Source organism: Salmo salar, chromosome 29 (assembly GCF_965601325.2).
Source record: "Salmo salar chromosome 29, fSalSal1, whole genome shotgun sequence".
NCBI lineage: Eukaryota > Metazoa > Chordata > Actinopteri > Salmoniformes > Salmonidae > Salmo > Salmo salar.
Window position 1 is genome coordinate 17,252,379 of NC_138319.1, and position 21,560 is coordinate 17,273,938.

Sequence of the window (21,560 nt, forward strand, 5' to 3'; positions counted from 1 at the left end):
AAAACAGATCACTCCCAGGTCATGAAATCTGTTCTGTACTCAACACATGAAATAGTGATGTTGGTAATGTACTACAAAAAAATGAAAACGAAATCAATAAGGTTGATTTTGTCTGTGAAAAAGTTGCATTTCCACTGCAGCACAGAAGGGCACAGTATTGATGCCATGCCAGTTCAAAGAGGAAGCAGAGATTATGCCTTGTCCACTGGCGATCGCACCTTCAGTACTGTAGCCTAAACAGCCTTTATGGTAGAGTAGTGGAACGTTACTTGTAACTAATGGTAGCAGTCACATTGTGCAGCACCCCAATCAAAAGTGCAACATAAACAATGATTGATATCTTTATATGGATGAGAAGCCTGTGATGTGTGCGTGAGTGTTACTGATTTAGTTTGTGTGTGCTGTATGTATGTGTGTACACTGCGCAATACAATGTGTGTGTACTCGTTGCACAGTCGTGCATTTCCGGGAGCTGCAGATCAGATGGGACTCTGCATCCCCGCTGTCACGCTGCAGCGCTCCCAGACATGGGGGGGAGGACCGGATGCACTGTGGGATAGGAAGGACTTGCCAAGCTCACGCACTACACAAAGCTACAACATTGACAAGCTTACTGCAGAAAAGAGCTTCTACCTGCAGCTTTATAGACTGCAGCTGCTATTGATCTCTGTCTGTCTATCTAGCTCAAATGCAGACTCAAGCCATCACAGTATATTTAAGTAATAAGGCCCGAGGGGGTGCGGTACAGTGCATTCGGAAAGTATTCAGACCCCTTCACCTTTTTCCACATTTTACTGAGTTACAGCCTGATTCTAAAATGTATTAAATCGCCCCCCCCCAATCTACACACAATACCCCATAACGACAAAGCAAAAAACAGGATTATAGACATTTTTGCAAATGTATTAAAATAAAAAAAACTTAAATATTAAATAGACATAAGTATTCAGACCCTCTACTCAGTTGTTGAAGCACCTTTGGCAGCGTTTACAGTCTTCCAGGGTATGACGCTACAAGCTTGGCACACCTGTATTTGGGGAGTTTCTCCCATTCTTCGCTGTAGAGCCTCAAGCTCTGTCAGGTTGGATGGGGAGCGTTGCTGCACAGCTATTTTCAGGTCACTCCAGAGATGGTTGATCGGTTCAAGTCCGGGCAACTCAAGGACATTCATAGACTTGTCCTGAAGCCACTCCTGTATTGTCTTGGCTGTGTGCTTAGGGTCGTTGTCCTGTTGGAAGGTGAACCTTCGCTCCAACGGAGGTCCTGAGCGCTCTGGAGCAGGTTTTCATCAAGGATCTCCCTGTACTTTGCTCCGTTCATCTTTCCCTCGATCTTGACTAGTCTCCCAGTCCCTACTGCTGAAAAACATTCCCACAGCTGCCACTACCATGCTTCACCACAGGGATGGTATTGGCCAGGTGATGAGCAGACCAGAGAATCTTGTCCTTTAGGTGCCTTTTGGCAAATTCCAAGCGGGCTGTCATGTGCCTTTTACTGAGGCATGGCTTTCGTCTGGACACTACCATAAAGTCCTGATTGGTGGAGTCCTGCAGAGATGGTTGTCCTTCTGGAAGGTTCTCCCATCTCCACAGAGGAACTCTGGAGCTCTGTCAGAGTGACCATCGTGTACTTGGTTACCTACCTGACTGAGGCCCTTCACCCCCGATTGCTCCGTTTGGGCGGGAGGCCAGCTATAGGAAGATTCTTGGTGGTTCCAAATTTCTTCCATTCAAGAATGATGGAGGCCACTGTGTTCAAGGATGATCAATGGAAACAGGATGCACGTGAACTCAATTTCGAGTCTCATAGCAAAGGGTCTGAATACTTATATAAATAAGGCATTTCTAATTGATTTATTTTTTAAATTGGCCAAATTTTCTTTATCATTATGGGGTATTGTGTGTAGATGAGGAAAAATATTAATTTAATCCATTTTAGAATAAGGCTGTAATGTAACAAAGGGCTGCCTGAATACAGCCCTTAAGCTGGGTGGACACTACATGACTTTAAAAATCCTAACATGGTCGAGTCTCTCACATTAAACGGCCATCTTCCCTGAAGTTTTGTTGTGTTGCCAACGTAGTGGTGCACACACTAAACAATGTGACACAGACGGGAGGGGGTCACACACTACAAGATTCGTCACTTGGTCGTGAGGATTCTCCATACCACACTGTCTGACGAAAACAAGGTGATTAGATTGTAACGTAGCTACGAGCTGTGGCTCAAAGCAGCCTCAAAACATTCAGTCAGACATTCACACTCGCCATACAGAGTTGAAACATCTAGCTGACATTTTTTATTGAATAACAGTGCTTGTGAACTTCAGAGCTGTAACGATTTGACACCATCTTTGGTTAAACGTAAGTACAACACATACTAGTAGTAGTGTTCGCACCTGCTGGAGAGTCTACACATTCTGGGTGATGTGAAACAACTTCATGGTCTCACTGGCTTCTTCTCTGGCGAGCTCTCATTGGATATCGCTGATCCCCATTCTCAAAACTTGTCGTTGCACATCTCACACAAGAGCATTTCAGATTTTGTGGCGATAAAATAAAAAATGTTAAATAACGGGACGTCTGGGCCTGCTCAAAGACGAGATTGGTAGCCATCAGATTGCGTCTTTGACTCGCTCACATTAAATGTGCGTCGGTGACAGCCGTGCACCCCGAGTTGGCAATGACATGTGGATTTTTTCTGATATCAAATACTTATCTGGGACAGCTAAATCGTGGCCAAAACCATGTAGTGTACCCCCAGCTTTAGCCGTGGTATATTGGCCACATACCACAAACCCCAGAGGTATCATATTGCTATTATAAATTGGTTACCAATGTAACTGGAATAGTTAAATAAATGTTTTGTCATACCCGTGGTATACGGTCTGATATACCACAACTTTCAGCCAATCAGCATTCAAGGCTCGAACCACCAGGTTTATAATCATATTTAACCGCTATAAAGAATACTGTTCAGACCGTATTGATGGATTTTGTATAGCTCAACAAAGATACAGACCATTGGGAAAGCTGATTGACGGATCACATTTGGTTATAAACTACTTGATCAATCACCAGTCCTACTTGAAACTGGTTATTTTCTATGCTGAACTGGTTCACCACTGATTCATTTGAAGCAGTGAAGGTTAAACAAGCATTAAGATGATTTTCTACTTCCTTTTAATCTGATTCCTCTTGTCGTGACATTTAAGGAATTAAAGGGAGAGTGAATAACAGTACACTGGCCCTACTACATCAATTGCAGGTTTCAATCTAGCTTGAGAGATCTGCTGTTATCACGCCACTGAGTACTAGGAATGTGATCTCACTGCAATTCTCAGAGTGCACCACACTAGAGTAACCAAACACCTGTCTAGGATTGGTCAGGAGCCAGAGTGAGTGGTGCAGTGGCTGCTGGAGATTTTTGCCTGTGTAAGAGCAGGGCGTGACACTTCGTTGATACAGTGAGGGACGAAGTGCATTCAAGAGTGCAGTGTTTTGTGACGTTGCAAAATGCTGTTGTTGAATGGGAAGGTGTATCTGAATGGTTTGTGAGTGACCATGTGTAACACTGAAGAGATGAAGCTTGCTTGCTGATCAGTGACTATCAGTCTTTTATAGATGTTCTATTCAAAGTCTAGAGGGAGTAGAGTTATAAATTCAACAAGAACTTGATATACAGCTGTCCACTTACCTCGACTGCCATTGTCTTCATCCTAGAAGAGAGAAAAGATAGTCAGACATTTTTTGCATTCACATTTTGCATTCACATTTTATCTGGGGTTTTCCTCAATGAAGATAAAGTGATTGAGTGTTGTACTCTGGAAGAAAAGAGAAAATGGCTTTCACTGTCATTAAACAAGACTAATTGACACAATATGCAATAAGCCACAATATGCAACATTAAAGTAGATTCAAACAAACGTGACAAGGGACGAAGGCGGAGTTATTCTACGCGTCGCCGTCACTGAAAACTTTGATTAGAAAAAGCTACTTTAGATTTGTTTGTTTTTATCTGATATCCTTCAAGCTTAAATACTTAATTTCCTTCAAGTGCGGGTTCAAAACACCCACATGAGTGTTCTAATCCCGTAACACCGCAGCAACACATATGTTCTCCACATATTTTTTAAGACTCCCGAGTTTCCCTTGGCGATCCTATAAGACTGGCTGACCCTCTTCAAGTTAACCCAGTTTCAGAAAGACTGGGACTGTGAATACTCAAGAGCTCCGAAAAGTAATTAGAATACATGATAGGGGCGGAAGGTAGCCTAGAGGTTAGAGCGTTGGGCCAGTAACCGAAAGGTTGCTAGATCGAATCCCTGGGCTGACAAGGTAAAAATCAGCCGTTCTGCCCCTGAACAAGGCAGTTAACCCACTGTTCCTAGGTAGTCATTGTAAAATAAGAATTTGCCTAGTTAAATAAAATATAATCATGGAATTCTGTGAATTTCATAAAGATCAAATTTCTACAAAGTTACAGGGTTTATTTTATGTTAGTAAAGACTTTGTCTAAAATCACTCTGAAATCTAATGTTGACATTTTAATTTGAGTTTTTCCCAGAAGCTCTTAGCTGCATCTTACTGTAAGAAGGGAATTAGAAAGCCTCAGCTAAAAGCTGGACAAGACTTGGCCTTGCCAGCTCTAATGCCATTTCTGGGAGCATTTGAAATGGGCATTACGACCACGTGGCAACTGTTACTGATGGAGACATATTGCTTTTTATTTCTTAATGCACTGAGAACCAATAAACTCTCAATGAAGTTAAGTTTCCGTTTTTCCAGATAAGAGTTGAACTGTGATTATACAGAAACATAAAGCATCCCAATTCTACTTGAAAGAAGAAAATAGGCCAACACAGTACAGTGCCACAAGGGAGGGCCTTTGCACCGGTACGGCTGGATACAACTCTGCAGCATCTAGGACGGAGTGCTTCAGCTTTGAATTTAAATGGCAGTGCCATAGCAAGATCCAACCGGACAGAGAATAAGTGCTCTGTGTAAGATCTCTTAACACAGTGAAAAGCGTGTCAAAATACACTTGCAAACATAAACACAAAACACTTCTACAAATGTATTGATTGTTAGAAAAATCCCAAATGGAGACAGGTGGTTGGCTAACAGTAAATACCTTAAAAAAAAAAAAATTTAAAACATGGCTTGAAACAATCAGATGGCGGCATCGGAAGCACTATCCCACTAGAAGAGGTTGAGTATTTCGGTATTTACTGAAAACCGTGGAACGGCGGCCCATTAAGACAGGAACTGCTGGGACAGCAGGATTAAATGCACGGAGCAGCATAATGTTGATGTTATTCAGTTGGTGTTTCTGGCTCGCTTCCCAGGTAAAATGAGACTACACTACAAAACACTGTTGTACACCACCAGATATTGGTGAATGTCAGTGTTGTAGGAAACTGACAACTGTAACCCAGTCTTCCTCTACAAATTGGTCCATATTAGTTGATGATTAATATTATATAAATATGGTTGAATGTAAGTTGTACAGTATTATTGGTCTATGAATTTTATGTGCAGGCTCCCTTGTGAAAGAGACCCTGGTCTCAATGGTGACTCCCTGTTTAAATAAAAGGTCAAATATAAAAACATGTAGAGTATATACACTACATGGCCAAAAGTAAGGACACCTGCTCGGCGAACATCTCATTCCAAAATCATGGGCATTAATATAATAATGCTGCAGGGACTTGCTTCCATTCAGCCACAAAAGCATTAGTGAGGATGAGCACTGGTTGGGCAATTAGGCCTAGGCCACAGTCGGTATTCCAATTCATCCCAAAGGTGTTCGCTGGGGTTGAGGTCAGGGCTCTGTGCAGGTCAGTCAAGTTCTTCCACACCGATCTAGACAAACCATCTGTATGGACCTCGCTTTGTGCACAGGGCACTGTCATGGTGAAACAGGAAAGGGCCTTCCCAAACTGTTGCCACGGAATCGTCTACAATGTCATTGTATGCTGTAGCGTTAAGATGTCCCTTCACTGGAACTAAGGGGCCTAAAGCCCAAACCATGAAAAACTGCCCCAGACTGTTATTCCTCCTCCAACAATGGCACTATGCATTGGGGCAGGTACCGTTCTCCTGGCATCCGCCAAACCCAGGTTAGTCTGTCGGACTGCCAGATTGTGAAGAGAGTCCAATGTCGGCGAGCTTTACACCACTCTAACCGACGCTTGGCATTGTGTGTGTGTGGCTGCTCAGTCATGGAAACCCTTTTCATGAAGGTCGCGAAGACCAGTTATAGTGGCTGACTTTGCTTCCAGAGGCAGGTAGCCTGGCGGGTAGGAGCGTTGGGTCAGTAACTGAAAGGTTGCTGGATCAAATCCCCAAGCTGACAAGGTAAAACTATGTTGTTCTGTTCCCCGGTGCCGAAGACGTGGATGTCAATTAAGGCAGCCCTCCGCACCTCTCAGATTCAGAGGGGTTGGGTTAAATGAGGAAGACATTTCAGTTGAATGCATTCAGTTGTACAACTGACTAGGTATCCCCCTTTCCCAGTTGGGAACTCAGTAGTGAGTGTTGCAACTGAGAACAGAATTTTTTACGTGCTTCATCACTCGCCTTCATCACTCTGGGCTGGGCCACTCAAGGACATTCAGAGAAGTGTCCTGAAGCCACTCCTGCATTGTCTCAGCTGTGTGCTTAGGGTCGTCCTGTTGGAAGGTGAACCTTTGCCCCAGTCTGAGGTCCTGAGTTCTCTGGAGCAGGTTTTCAATAAGAATCTCTGTACTTTATTCTGTTCATCTTTCCTTCGATCCTGACTAGTCTTCCAGTCCCTGCCACTGAAAAACATCCCCACAACATGATGCTTCCACCACCATGCTTCACCGTAGGGACGGTGCCAGGTTTCCTCCAGACGTGACACTTGGCATTCAGGCCAGAGTTCAATCTTGGTTTCATCAGACCAGAGAATCCTTTAGCTTTTGGCTAACTCCAAGCGGGGTATTATGTGACTTTCATCTGGCCACTCTACCATAAAGGCCTGATTGGTAGAGTGCTGCAGAGATGGTTGTCCTTCTGGAAGGTTCTCCCATCTCCACAGAGGAAGTCTGGAGCTCTGTCAGAGTGACCATCGGGTTCTTGGTCACCTCCCTAACCGAGGCCCTTCTCCCCCGATTCCTCAGGGTGGCCAGCTCTTGGTCGTTCCAAACTTCTTCCATTTAAGAATGATGGAGGCCACTGTGTTCTTGGGGACCTTCAATGCTGCAGACATTTGTTGGTACCATTCCCCAGACCTGTGCCGCAACACAATCCTGTCTATAAGCTCTACGGACAATTCCTTCGACCTCATGGCTTGGGTTTTGCTCTGACATGCACTGTCAACTGTGGGACCTTATATAGACAGGTGTGCGCTTGTTCAAATCATGTCCAAATCAAGTGGACTCCAATCAAGATGTAGAAACTTCTCACGGATGATCAATGGAAACAGGATGCACCTGAGCTAAAGTTCAAGTCTCATAGCAAATGGCCTGAATACTTATTTAAATAAGGTGTCTGTTTTTCATTTTTTATGTATTTGAAAAAAATGTCTGAAAACCCATTTTCGCTTTGTCATTATTGGGTATTGTGTGTAGATTGGTGAGGATTTTTTTTACATTTTTTATCCATTTTAGAATAAGGCTGTAACATAAAATGTGGAAAAAGTCATGGGTCTGAATACTTTCCAAATGCACTGTATGTTCACTAAGGTTGCCTGAGTGCGGTCATGATGTTCTCACCTTGAGGGAAGAGTGGACGGCTGACTCTGGCGGGTAGACGATGAAGTGGCGCAACGTGAAGCCGAAGCCCTGTGTAGTGCGCTGCAGCCGGAGTGTCTTGGGGCCCGGCCAGGAGAAGGGCTCCTCTTCCGCCCCAACCGGGGACCCCGTCGCAGATGCCTCGCTCTGGTCACGCCCATCCTTCTGTTTAGCCTGAGAGAAACAGAGGGAGAGATAAACTTTTAATGTGGTTATTGTTACAGTGAGGGGAAAAAGTATTTGATCCCCTGCTGATTTTGTACGTTTGCCCACTGACAAAAAGGATCAGTCTATCAATTTAATGGTAGGTTTATTTGAACAGTGAGAGACAGAATAACAACAAAAAAATCCAGAAAAACGCATGTCAAAAATGTTAGAAATTGATTTGCATTTTAATGAGGGAAATAAGTATTTGACCCCCTCTCAATCAGAAAAATTTCTGTCTCCCAGGTGTCTTTTATACAGGTAACGAGCTGAGATTAGGAGCACACTCTTAAAGGGAGTGCTCCTAATCGCAGCTTGTTACCTGTATAAAAGACACCCATCTACAGAAGCAATCAATCAATCAGATTCCAAACTCTCCACCATGGTCAAGACCAAAGACCTCTCCAAGGACATCAGGGACAAGATTGTAGACCTACACAAGGCTGGAATGGGCTACAAGACCATCGCTAAGCAGCTTGGTGAGAAGGTGACAACAGTTGGTGCGATTATTCGCCAAATGGAAGAAACACAAAAGAACTGTCAATCTCTCTCGGCCTGGGGCTCCATGCAAGATCTCACCTCGTGGAGTTGCAATGATCATGAGAACGGTGAGGAATCAGCCCAGAACTACACGGGAGGATCTTGTCAATGATCTCAAGGCAGCTGGGACCATAGTCACCAAGAAAACAATTGGTAACACTCTACGCCGTGAAGGACTGAAATCCTGCAGCGCCCGCAAGTTCCCCCTGCTCAAGAAAGCACATATACATGCCCGTCTGAAGTTTGCCAATGAACATCTGAATGATTCAGAGGACAAGTGTTGTGGTCAGATGAGACCAAAATGGAGCTCTTTGGCATCAACTCAACTCGCCGTGTTTGGAGGAGGAGGAATGCTGCCTATGACCCCAAGAACACCATCCCCACCGTCAAACATGGAGGTGGAAACATTATGCTTTGGGGGTGTTTTTCTACTAAGGGGACAGGACAACTTCACCGCATCAAAGGGACGATGGACGGGGCCATGTACCATCAAATCTTGGGTGAGAACCTCCTTCCCTCAGCCAGGGCATTGAAAATGGGTCGTGGATGGGTATTCCAGCATGACAATGACCCAAAACACACGGCCAAGGCAACAAAGGAGTGGCTCAAGAAGAAGCACATTAAGGTCCTGGAGTGGCCTAGCCAGTCTCCAGACCTTAATCCTATAGAAAATCTGTGGAGGGAGCTGAAGGTTCGAGTTGCCAAACGTCAGCCTCGAAACCTTAATGACTTGTAGAAGATCTGCAAAGAGAAGTGGGACAAAATCCCTCCTGAGATGTGTGCAAACCTGGTGGCCAACTACAAGAAACATCTGACCTCTGTGATTGCCAACAAGGGTTTTGCCACCAAGTACTAAGTCATGTTTTGCAGAGGGGTCAAATACTTATTTCCCTCATTAAAATGCAAATCATTTTATAACATTGTCAGTGGGCAAACGTACAAAATCAGCAGGGGATCAAATATTTCCCCCCCCCCCTCACTGTACCTTTGAGATAATCCACTCAATGTAGGACAAGTAGATTCACACGTTTTCCACTTACATACTTCTGTTAATGTAAAGTAAGCTCATTACCAATTCAGTTACAGAAGAAAACATTATCTGGAAGTGGCCTTAGACTACCCTTTTCCTCTATTATCATCCTAGAGGGAGAAGGGGTTTTGAATGGATTGAAACCGTGAAGGATGCAGCAGAAAGACAAAGCCTCCTTCACTCATGCTGCAAAACATACCCTCGTAAAACTGACTATCCTACCGATCCTTGACTTCGGCGATGTCATTTACAAAATAGCTTCCAACACTCTACTCAGCAAACTGGATGTAGTCTATCATAGTGCCATCCGTGTTGTCAAAGCCCCATATACTACCCACCACTGCGACCTGTATGCTCTCGTTGGCTGGCCCTCGCTACAGTCCATATTCGTCACCAAACCCACTGGCTCCAGGTCATCTATAAGTCTTTGCTAGGTAAAGCCCAGCCTCATCTCAGCTCACTGGTCACCATAGCAACAGCCACCCATAGCACACGCTCCAGCAGGTATATTTCACTTGTCATCCCCAAAGCCAACACTTCTTTTGGCCGCCTTTCCTTCCAGTTCTCTGCTTGCACATCATCATCTGCACATCTATCACTCCAGTGTTAATGCTAAATTGTAATTATTTCGCCTCTATGGCCTATTTATTGCCTTACCTCCCTACATATGCACACAACCTACATAGATTTTTCTATTGTGTTACTGACTGTACGTTTGCTTATGTGTAACTCTGTGGTGTTTTTAAATCACACAACTTTGCTTTATCTTGGCCAGGTTGCAGTTGTAAATGAGAACTTGTTCTCAACTGGCCTACCTGGTTAAATAAAGGTGAAATAAATAAAATAAAAAGAGGGAGAAATGGCAACACTGTCAGACATGACCTCAGAAGCACACCTATAATATTTAGACTTTAGGGCCTGGTCAGATAGGAGAACATGAACAAGTCCAGTGTCATTCCGGTCTCCCAATAGGAGACCTTCAGTAGTGATGACATAATCAATCTTAACAGTACAGTCATCAGATTCACAAGGCCACAATTTACAAGTGATGAGCACATGGCATCAAATCCCCATTACATCTTGTACCAGGCTACTCTCAATGTGCTCCTTGTCACTGAAGACAGTAAAGAAGCTTTATTTCAAACAAAGAGTGCTCTGTTTTCGGGGATAAAACAGCAGCCAATGGCAACACATTTATCTTGTTCTCTCACCTTGTTTATCTGACAGAGTGAGAGTTCATTTGGCTAAATCAAGCGGAGTTACGTGAAATAGAATAATATTCAGTTTGTTGACATGGCTACGGTTCTACCGAGCGCTCAGGAAGGTAAGAAAGTAAACAAGAGTTCATTCAGGGGCAGGGCATGGCTCAGGAGTTTTAAAGGAGGCCTGGGTAAAGCCAAAATGTAATAAATATTCCAACTTTGATCAATTATACACACAAAATGTCAAATATACAGTATGTCAATCGTTCCTCCAAAGGGCTATTCTATGGATTATATTTTGTGTAAATCCCCCAAAATCACGTTTTTTTTTGGCCTAGGTTTCGTGAGGAATTACTTGTATACTTTGTGTTCAGTGCTGTCATCAGAGAGCGGCTAAGCCTATTCCAATTGAATTCATGGTAGGCGAATACATCACACCTTGACGCAACAAGAGATTGGCGCTGGCTGGGTTGAATAGCAGTGGAATGCCATTTTGTATAATGACAAACTTTTGGATGCTGTTGAGTGCAAGACAGAGCTCCAACATCCAGGAACACTGAAAAGGCTCACATCCTGCTCAACACACTTTCGTTTATTTTCTCATAACAGAGCCGGTTGTCAGATCCATTAAGGCTACGTGCCACAGCTCCGTCCGCAACAAATCATTCGTACACTGTTGTAGATGGAACTAAACTGTGCACACGAAACAGGGATTTCCACCAGTCTCAAACATATATCATGGCAACGGTAACCACAGAGAAAACAGTGATTCACCCCAGCCTACTTATAAGAGACACTCTTTTCCTGAACATGACGTCACACAGACACACACACAATAACCTACACTGTAATCTATCCTGTCTGGTATGCATCACAGGCATGTACAACACCACATAAAGAATCCCCTGACCTTCTTATCACATAAATTCCAAAAAGCACTACAGTATTTCACAACCCAAAGTCAACGAGAAAGCCACACGATGTCCTCCTGCCTGCCTCGTATACTGTCTGCGCCGTAAGACTTATGTCAGATTCATTATCAAACTGATGGTTCGCTCAGCCCACACCGCCACAGGGTGTGCGTTTGTGGTCGCCATTGACAGCACCGCAGTGTCTACGGGCCAACCACGGGCCTGCCAAACAGTCCTCGCTGCAACCTCAGCCCAGCTTTCTCCACAGGTTATGAGCAGAGGTTGTTTTTTCCTTCTTCTCCAGTGCGAAAACACTGCCTCCCCTCCTCTTTCTTTAAGCTTTCCCCTCTCTCTCTGTCCTCCCTTACGCTCTCCCCACCACACCTCTGTGTGTGTGTGTGTGTGTGTGTGTGTGTCTACAGCAGATGTAGGAGCCTCAAGAGAATGGGCTGGGCCTGTATAACTGTGGGCCTGGTGAGATCACTGCGACCCCGCAGCTCTGCATAGAAACACTTGCGGACACACCAACACACACTTGTTTTTCTATCCTCATGGGGACCTAACATTTATTTCCATTCAAAATACTATTTTCCCTAAACCCCAACCCGAACCTTAATCCCTAAATGTAACCTTAATACTTAACCCTAATTCTAACCTTAAACCTAAACCCTGAGCTTAAAATAGCCTTTGAGAATATTCATTGTTTTACTATCCTTGTGGGGACTTTAGGGGATTTCAGGTCCCCATAACAATAGAAGAACAAGACCATTCCCACACACACTTTTCCATCTCTATATTTAACATGTTGAATTATAGAAAAGGAGAGGAGAGGCAGCAATGCAGAACAGGGAGCAGGGCGTCCAGGACTGTGGCTGGCACTGCAGTCATAGTGAAAGAAACCAAAGCAATGAGGATTAGCTAACCCTCAAACAACTAAATCGGACTAATTCCAAAGTTCTTTGCACGTAGCTTTACACACCTTGCTGACTGCCATTTTGAGTGAAGAGGGTAGGAATGGGGATCACATTCATGAGGTATTATAGCATCCCACCACACCCTGAAAAAAGTGTCACTTGGGACTAGTTGGCTAAGAACTCCCCTTCATATCCGACACAGTCATGTGAGGCATCTACACAGGCATTCCCCATCAGCACAGGTTCAAAACTGTCAACACCTCCGCTTAGGAATCCCTCTCTGCTGCACCAATCAGCAACAGCCATTAAATATAGATTTGAATGTGATGTCGGAAAATAGCCTATAGCTACTTGCCATGTGGGTGCTGTGCATTTGTATGTCAGCTGTGTAGTTGTGTGTCCAATACCTGTCGACTCAGTCTCTCCTCACAGTCCTCCTAGGCCATAGTGAGTCACACTGGTGCGGTTAGCTTAATGGCTTCCCCTCTGACCACAGGCCATTGCAACTACACATGACATTCACAGCATAGGAAAATATAGCGTTGTGCTCCCCTTGCCCAAAACAATAAACTGAATTATTCCAACGAACGACAATAATAATAATAATATAAATCTAAAAGAAATAAGTACTGTACTGATATGCTTAGAGTACAGATCCAAAAATAAATCCATGCCGCATTGATAACTGGTGGAAATACAGCTATTATCCCCTAAATATATCGCTGTCCTTTCAGTCTTTCAGAATTGACCATCGGAAGCATTACAAAAGACCGGTCAGTAAAACAGTACTACCCAGCCACTGGAGCAAGGGATGAGGCACGCGACATTCCTGAGACAACACACGGTGTTGCCCCCCCACCCCTCACAAATCCTTACTATGTTACACAATACGCTTAGCTGCAAGCCACTGATACTGCCTGGGCACATATTTCAGCACAGGTCAACGTATTACAACTCAATAACGCACTGCCAACGGTTCTCTACTAAAAGAGCCCACTACTTGCTTTCAAACACAGGATTTGTAATCAAACTCTTTATGCAATCAGAAAGGCATTAGGGTGAACTCGAAAAGTCCTCCGAAAGCTGCGCCTTACCCTGGAACGAACACAGTTCCTCCTGGATGCTTCTTGGAGTCTGCCCCAGGACACTCTCCTGTCTGTTTCCCCCCTGAGGCCTAGCTCCACGTCCCCCCAGTAAGCCTGGGCTAGCAGCTGGAACCACAGGCAGTAGGGCTCCGACAGGCAGCCTTCAAAACCGGCCAGACGAGCCCAGGGACAGTCCCCTGTCGAGGGAGAACAGTCCACCTCTACATCCAGCAGATCCACCAGGTCAGGGCAATCCTTCAGGGGCACCGTAGTCACACAGCTCCCGGCGGAGACGCCCCCGTTCCTCTGGGCCAGCATGGCATAGCCAGCAATACGGCTTTATATCCGTCAAAGAAAAAGAAGGAAGCCAGGCAGTGGAGCTCTCCTCTTCTGCTCTGAGATGGTCTCACTAGCGTCTCAGTCTTTGTTACTCTGAGTTTCCTTTTTACTTCCCCCTGTTCCCAGCTCGGTCTGTTCTCAGTGTTGGGAAGCTGGGCTGTTCCTCTGTGCTTCCCACAGCCACATGATGTTTCCACTCAGCGGAGAGTGTTGCAGAGCTGGGGCAGACTGACGCACCAGCACATCCACCCACCACACACTCTCTCATAAGCACACACACACACACACATCTGTCTGGGCGGCCAGATGAGTTCTTTTAACCCTCCCTTCTCCTCTCGCACTCTTTTTCACCTGATTCTGAATAAACAAAAACACACAAACACAGGTTAAGCGCTAGAGAAATTCCACAAACGACACATTCTAGCGTAGGGGGGACAAAGGCAACCATCCCTACTATCTGAGGGACAGAAATAACTGGGATTGTTTTCTAGGTCCATGGGTGGATATGGTTAAGTTGGACCACACAAGGCAGCCACCACATATTCTCTGTGAATGTAAAGGCCATTTGGACACAATGTTTAGAAGTATGCCCTTTCCACACAGACATAGTGCTCACATGACAGTACAGAGACACTTTCAATCTATTTATATAATCTCTTAAGTCAGCACCTTACTCCAAAGGCTGTGTGCTTATTCCATCGTCTTTACAAGCGATTTTCACACCCCATCCAAACCCGTTTTCCCTTCATCTTTCCCCAGTGGGATTACATAAGAGGAGAGCCGGGTGCCATGCGGACACTTTTTTTAATGGGTTATGGTAAACAAACCCACAGGAGGGCTTGGCAAGGGCTTTATCTTAAGTGCAGTGTGCCGGATAGGACGTACTCTTCCTGCATTTTAGGTTAGGTTGTGTTTTAATGCCTGGGCTCGTTGAGCGCTAGCCTGGATACCAAAGGAGTTGGCGAGACAGCGCAAACCGATCTGGAACCAGGCTAGTTGAGTGCAGTAGTAGTATTGATACTATTCAGGTCATCCTCTCGAGAAGCTGTAGAGCAACCAAATTGATGTGTAGACGTGCCTTTCACTGATTCTCAGACTTGCTTTCATAGGTCACTAACACACACATCCAAACAATACCCTTCAAAGCCATGACACCAAACAGACCCTAAGACACAGAAGAGTGAACATGGCCTGGGGCAATGCAGGTGCTGCCTTCCACAAAACAGATCCACTCCCTCAGGTATTTACCTGTACGAGCCTAATGCTTTAGAATCCTCCCATAACATCTAGTCCTACTCATTTCAGACAGAAGACATGATATAACGTTAGGTTTATATGACCCGCGTTCAAACAGCCCTTTATTTACCACTTTCTTGCAGGTCTACCTCCTTTTATACAGATCAACTTGCAACTGGACATTTTACACAGTACCCTTTTCTGATAAACAGAAGACGGTATAAGGAAGATGGTACGGTAAAAAAAGTTTGATTTTTGTCTGTATATGAAAGGGGTAATACAAATCTAAAAGGTGCAGACAATTGGAATGCCAAGTTAGGTGCCTCAGAAAAGGGCTCAACATCGTGCAGTACTTCATTTCCACTTTCAAACCAACAATCTTCAAAATTAGGCTTTATTTATTGCAAACAACACACAATGAAAAAGACTAGTGACTGAAGTACCAGGGTCATAGTAGTTGGGCATACAAACAGGTGGCTGCCTGTATGTGTCCACACTAGAACTATCAAACTGACATGGCTATTAACACCATCTCATAGGAGCTTTTTACAGTATTTATGGGACCATGGGAAAAGAGAAAAATAGTAGTGCTGTCAATTTCCACAAAAAACAAAGAGTCTGCTTCCTTTTGGACCAGCCCACAAAATTAACTCCAAGTGTAGCCACGGTCTCCCATGAAATTCTAACAACTGGTACGAAAGGTTCTCCTCTCACTCACTGACCAGAGAAGCTGGGCTCAGGCTTGTTTGTTTTAGAACTTATAATAGGTCTTTACACATAGGGCTGCTGTCATTTCCCTGTCCCGTCCTACCCCACTCTCTCACTCCGGACCCTTCATACTACAGCTGTGAGTGAAGTGTGAGTCCCCCTGCCAACAGCTCTGCCAATGGCCTTGTGGGTTCACGCAACATCGCACCAGGGGCCAAGGGAAATACCAGACTAGTGTTGGAGGGGAAAAGACAAGGATGTAAAAAAAAGGGGTTTAAATGTTGTTATGAGTTCTCCCCCCATTATGGGTTTGTAAACTGAAACCAAATCAGTGGTGTGATAAAAATCAAGAGAAGCCCGGCCAATTTGTGGATTTGGATTGGTTGCAGGCGGTCAAAATAAGAGGGCCAAAAGAAAGTTGCTAAAATGAGTTCCATTTCTGATGACTGAAATATTCTGCTTTTACAAAATGTTACGCTGTTTTCAAATGAAACCCAATACCTTGCTGCTCTTGTTAAAGCTTTAACAATTGATTTGTCTGTGCAGCCTATTACCACCGGCTGTAGCAAGTGCAGAGAATAACCAAATAACCATCTTAGGTGTTGAGTGGTTGCAACTTCTTTCAGATGCTGAAATGTAAACATCCTCTCAAACCATCTAGCTGGAAAACAAATATTTATTAGCCGATTATCTGGAGGTTTGATGTGCAACAAACGGAACGAGGTCAGTGTTCAAAAACATAGGGAACAATAAAGCTAAATCGGGGCTCAAGAACAAAAACTATTAATTTGAGAAGGGGTCGGGGGGGTGAAGAGAAGAAAAGAAAAATCTGCAAGAGGATTAGGGTCTATTCAACAGAGCTTTTCAAGACGCCTTGTGGGAAGGGAGATTTAATCTAGACATGCTGCATCTGGGCTCCATGAGGTATGGCTTACTGTAACAAAGGAGGAGCTAATGAGGGCCAAGGAACAGCCTACCCTCAAAACACACCCACAGCCCTAAAAGCCTTCATACAGCCCTAGGGGGGCACCAGGGGGCATTGGCCCCACAATAAAATGTCCAACCTGGCATCCCAGGAAAACGATCTGCTGATATTGTTGCCAGATTTTGTTTTGTTGTAAGGCCAAGATAAGCGTCCAAGTCTGCTTGATCTTAGGGGGTATTGGCGGAGTAAGGTACTTTATATGGGGATATAATTTATCAGTCATGTGCCAGGGCTGGGAGTGTGCATTACGGGCTACTTGGAAAGACTACTTTCCTCAAGGGGAGCAGGGAGAGGGTTCTAGCTGGGACTAGTCAGAGAGACCTGTTTGTAAATAAGAATGCTGCTAATTATCTGCTTATGTAAGGGGAAACAGTAGTGCTAGGCACGTCTATAAAAACTCGCAAATGGCACTTCGGCAATCCAGGTTCTCATTCTGCTGGTGTTTACGAGACAAAACAATTTGGTGGCAAGTGATACTGCTGAAAAGTCCACAAAATGTAAAAAAATATATATATAAAAAAAAAAGACAGCATTTGCCTTGGTAGGAAAGAAGAAGAGATAGCTGGCAATGACAACTTTATTTTGAAGAGAAACTCAAATCAAAATAAGTAATGATGTAGCAACTCTAGAAAAAGAAAACCCAGACATTTCCCCTTGGCATGACTCATCTGTAGGACACAGTTATGACACAGTTATGCACTTGAGCATCATATCTTTTCCACTTGCAACAACATACACAACTCCCAGCCTTGGAATACGATCTGGGTTGTCCACATGTAAACACAGTGGCAAACTTCCAGTCTAGGCATGTAGAAGAAGAAACTGAATTGGGATTTCCTTAAAGACGGCGGTAGGGTAGGCTGGAGAGAGGCTGCATCGGTCGGACATTAGCCCTGAAAGAGGGAGGAACAAAGACCTCCAGCCAGGGGAGGGTCACGTGAGGAAGCTGTATTAGCGAGCTTGGTTCCATAGAACCCCCTGCTTGATCTGGCTGATTGTCCCTCGGGCTCCCCAGACACCTCCTGACAAATGCCTCTGCCAATCATGCATTCAGTTGGCCGCTCATTCACTCCACGGCAGCAGCTGCTCTCGTCCAGAAAAGAGGCAAATATGTTTCTGATGACCCCCCCCCCCACCTTGTCAAAAAAAAAAAAGCACTGGCAGATGAGGTTTAATTATTACGTTCTCATTCAGACAGTTGCACCCGAGGGATATGCCACACAATGAGGGAGAGAGGTGAAAAATGAAAGAATGAGGAGAAGGGCCTGGAATGGAGTCTACTGCTTATGAAGTGAAAGTAACATGTATTCAGCACTTACGGTAGGGGAACTCCAAAGAAAAACAGACCCTTTCGAATAACAATACGTCTAGATAAAAATACATCATGGTGCGTAAGTATCAATATTCCCCAGTGGAGAGTCTCTGCAGTCATCGTCAATCAAGAGACTGACGCATACACAAACGTCTGTTTCAAGCAGCTAGGGCACTCCGACAGACCCAAATGAGCAAATGTATGGGATGTGGCTTTCCTGTGTATAGACTGACTGGCTCAGGTTTTCCAGGAGCCTGAAAGACCTGTCTATGAAGGTTTCCGCCATGTTACCATTAGCTAACGTGTGCTTCATAAAGGGCCTATATAGGAGCCATGTAAGATGACCTGGAATCCATGATGTATTTTTTGCGTCGCTCGGGGAGGGCGGGGGGGAAGAGAGACAGGGGTCCACCCATTCTAGACGCATGCTTGATGGATGTGTAATTATAGAGGAACGGTGACACATTTAGAGAGGAAAATCATGCAGCCATCTCCATTAGTCTGATCAGTTCCAAATTAGTCCTTATTTATTTGGGAGCAAGGTATTACAGACAGGCCTTTGACCCTCATCGAATTCAATCATATTTATATAAAGCCCTTTTTACATCAGCAGATGTCACAAAGTGCCCATCTCTCTATATAAAGGTTCATCTAGTCTAACTGATTAATCTACATGGAAGCAAAGCAATTGGAAAAATAGAAACTTATTTAGCAGCCAAATATAAAAGTTCCCTGGGGAGAGAGAGTAGATGTATGTATGTATGTATGTATGTATGTATGTATGTATGTATGTATGTATGTATGTATGTATGTATGTATATATATATATATATATATACACACACACAAGCAGGACAGTCAGCCTCCCTTATACTTTTCCTACACGGACTTGCTCACACATAAGAGAAATGCCATCCATGTTACCCGCTGTGTCTTGGGTGTCTATTTTGGTAACCGGGTGAAATATTTACGACAGCGATTCAAAATTCATGAGTAGTTTGAGCGAGACATTCCTCAGCTCTAAAAATATGCCCCATGATGGTGTGTTAAATATTCATATTGACATGAAGCCCTTCCTGTGTCTGGCCCTCGGTGCTGTCTCGCTTGAGGGCCTATGGCCAGGGCTTTAGCCGACTGTGCAGCAGCAACGTCTAATCTTTTGAATGACGTCATTAGGGCTGAAAGTCATCTCACATGATAGAGAGATCACACAAAATCCAGCAAGGCCATTGGCCTGCATGTCAGTCGGTTTCAGAGTTGGACAGGGCCCACAAAGCTACACTAAGCCTCTGCTCTCCCTACCTACCAGGCCTCTTTCAGTAGATATGAGATTCCAAACAATGGTCCACTGAAAAGAGAAAAATTGGTACATGACATAACTTCTCAAAATAGTTAATACCTGAATTAAATGGGCAAAAAGTGACTATAAAAATGTTGAGTTTTTTTTTTGGGGGGGGGGGATTCATGTAGTGGACTGAATTCAACAAAGGGGCTAAAGAAAAGCTTAGGGGCTGGTTCTGATTAGATGCAGGCTCTGGATGGGATGGACCAGACTGGAGCCAACACACACAGCCTTTAAACAACACAGAGAGCCTGGAACTGTAAATTACACTGGTATTATAGGAGAGGGACGAGAAAAAGAGAGAGAGGGAGATGAGGCCATACCCAGGGAGCGGCGTGCCAGCTCCGTCAGAGACATTACTCCGATGATCACCAGGAATTGAGTCATTAATAATGTCAGAAGTGTCTAATAGAGGAATTAACCTCCCTGTAAATGACCACAGTGTTTCTTCCTGTGTAAACAAAGCCTAGGCAAGAGCACATGGAACAGTCTTCCCTCCTCCTTCACTGAGCTCTCCTGGCCAATGGGTGTGCATTATTTTACCTCTTCTCTAGACACTTCATATTGCTCTGCTTCCAAGCTCTCAGACTAAAATCGAAGTGACTTAAAAACACGGATGCTGTTGATTTGCATGCGTAGACAACGCTCAGTGACCACGTCACTTGGCTTTTGTTGGACAATTGGTGTCGGAGGGATTTACGGTGAACGCAGGCACACAATCGAAGTAAATGGCCTTTCAAAAACGTCAAAGACTTGAAATGCATACTCTTCAACAAAGCATCAAAATAATGCTAATCTAAGTGACTACTTCTTATTAGTTGCCGTGTCAATAACAGACAGAGATAGGTGGGAGGGTGGGTGAAAACTGAACTAGTACCCCTCTCTCTGAAGCGTACTTATCATTGATTAAAGAATGATACAATCATTCCTCTGCTGTTATCAATGGCTTTCAATGAGAAGTGCAGACTGGCATGTTTCCCCCCTCTCTGATATAACACTGCCTCCTTGTTGCTGCACTCTCAGCATTCCTCCAGGGTTGAGTAGACTAGAGGCTTCCTGGGGTGGATACAGGTCTGATTTATAGACTGTGTGTTGTGAACTAGCTGCGCTGTAATCAGTGGGTTTTTGCGTCATGTCTGCACTGCTGTTTGCTGGCGCTTCTCACTAGAGGAAAGAGTTCCTTCAAAGACAAGGGGACGGAGCTCGGCCAGAGGCTGGGGAAGTGGTGATCCAACTGGGGGGCTTGGGAGTGGTGGAGGACGTAGACCAAGTTGGAGAATGACTGACGATTACACCAAGGAATTCCCACAGACTAGCAGAGTTCTGGCAAACCCCCCCAAAAAGTCATGAATCCTATTTATGACACTAAGAATTGTGAAAATGTTGGTCACCTCATTCAATTCAGGGTTTAAAGATCAGCTAAGTTTTAAAGTACAAGTAAAACTAGAGGGGGATAACTATGGGAAAGGCTGCAGCCTTGGGGCTGACGCCAGGGGTGGGGCTGTGTAGGGGCCAGGGTGGAGTTGCCTGAGAGATGGTGTCTGTTCTGTTGTAGCAGAGAGCTGAAGGTTTGGGCCATGGTGAACCATAAGTTGGACAGGGTTGCTCATAGCTAGATGGAGCTAAAGCCAGCCAAGATTACAGTTCATTGAAGGGTTCAACCAGGTTCATGTAAAACACTGCAGACAGAAAGACAAACGAAAGTGGGGAGTTTTTAAAGGGTGTGGGGGGGGGGGCAGGTCTGACCAAACAGTAATGTCCTGTATGAGCCGAGGAGAGAAGAATGTCGTCTTTCACCAGAGGTTCTGCGTCACACTGTGGAGGTGCTGGGGCAGAGGTGCTCCCTGCTGATGAGCAGACGAAGCCATGGTCAAAGCATGACAGTGAGCGAGCGTGTGCGTCTCCTGGATATAGCAGCATAATGGGTTGCAGAACGGGTGTCAATGAACACACACCACACACATTTCCCGCTCAACATACCTTACACATCCATGTC

At 44.6% G+C, this 21,560-nt stretch overlaps 1 protein-coding gene across 4 annotated transcripts in view; it reads right to left on the reverse strand.

Moving 5' to 3' along the window:
* The window catches only part of arhgap21a (Rho GTPase activating protein 21a), a 103,235-nt gene that overhangs the window by 48,459 nt on the left and 33,216 nt on the right, over nucleotides 1-21,560 (reverse strand). For all 4 annotated transcript variants that reach the window (XM_082970711.1, XM_082970709.1, XM_082970710.1 and 1 more), the window contains exons 3-4: nucleotides 7,739-7,930; nucleotides 3,697-3,718 (exon numbers count right to left, since the gene is read on the reverse strand). In XM_082970711.1, coding sequence (XP_082826837.1) covers nucleotides 3,697-3,718; nucleotides 7,739-7,930 — 214 coding nt within the window. The remainder of the gene's footprint in view (nucleotides 1-3,696; nucleotides 3,719-7,738; nucleotides 7,931-21,560) is intronic.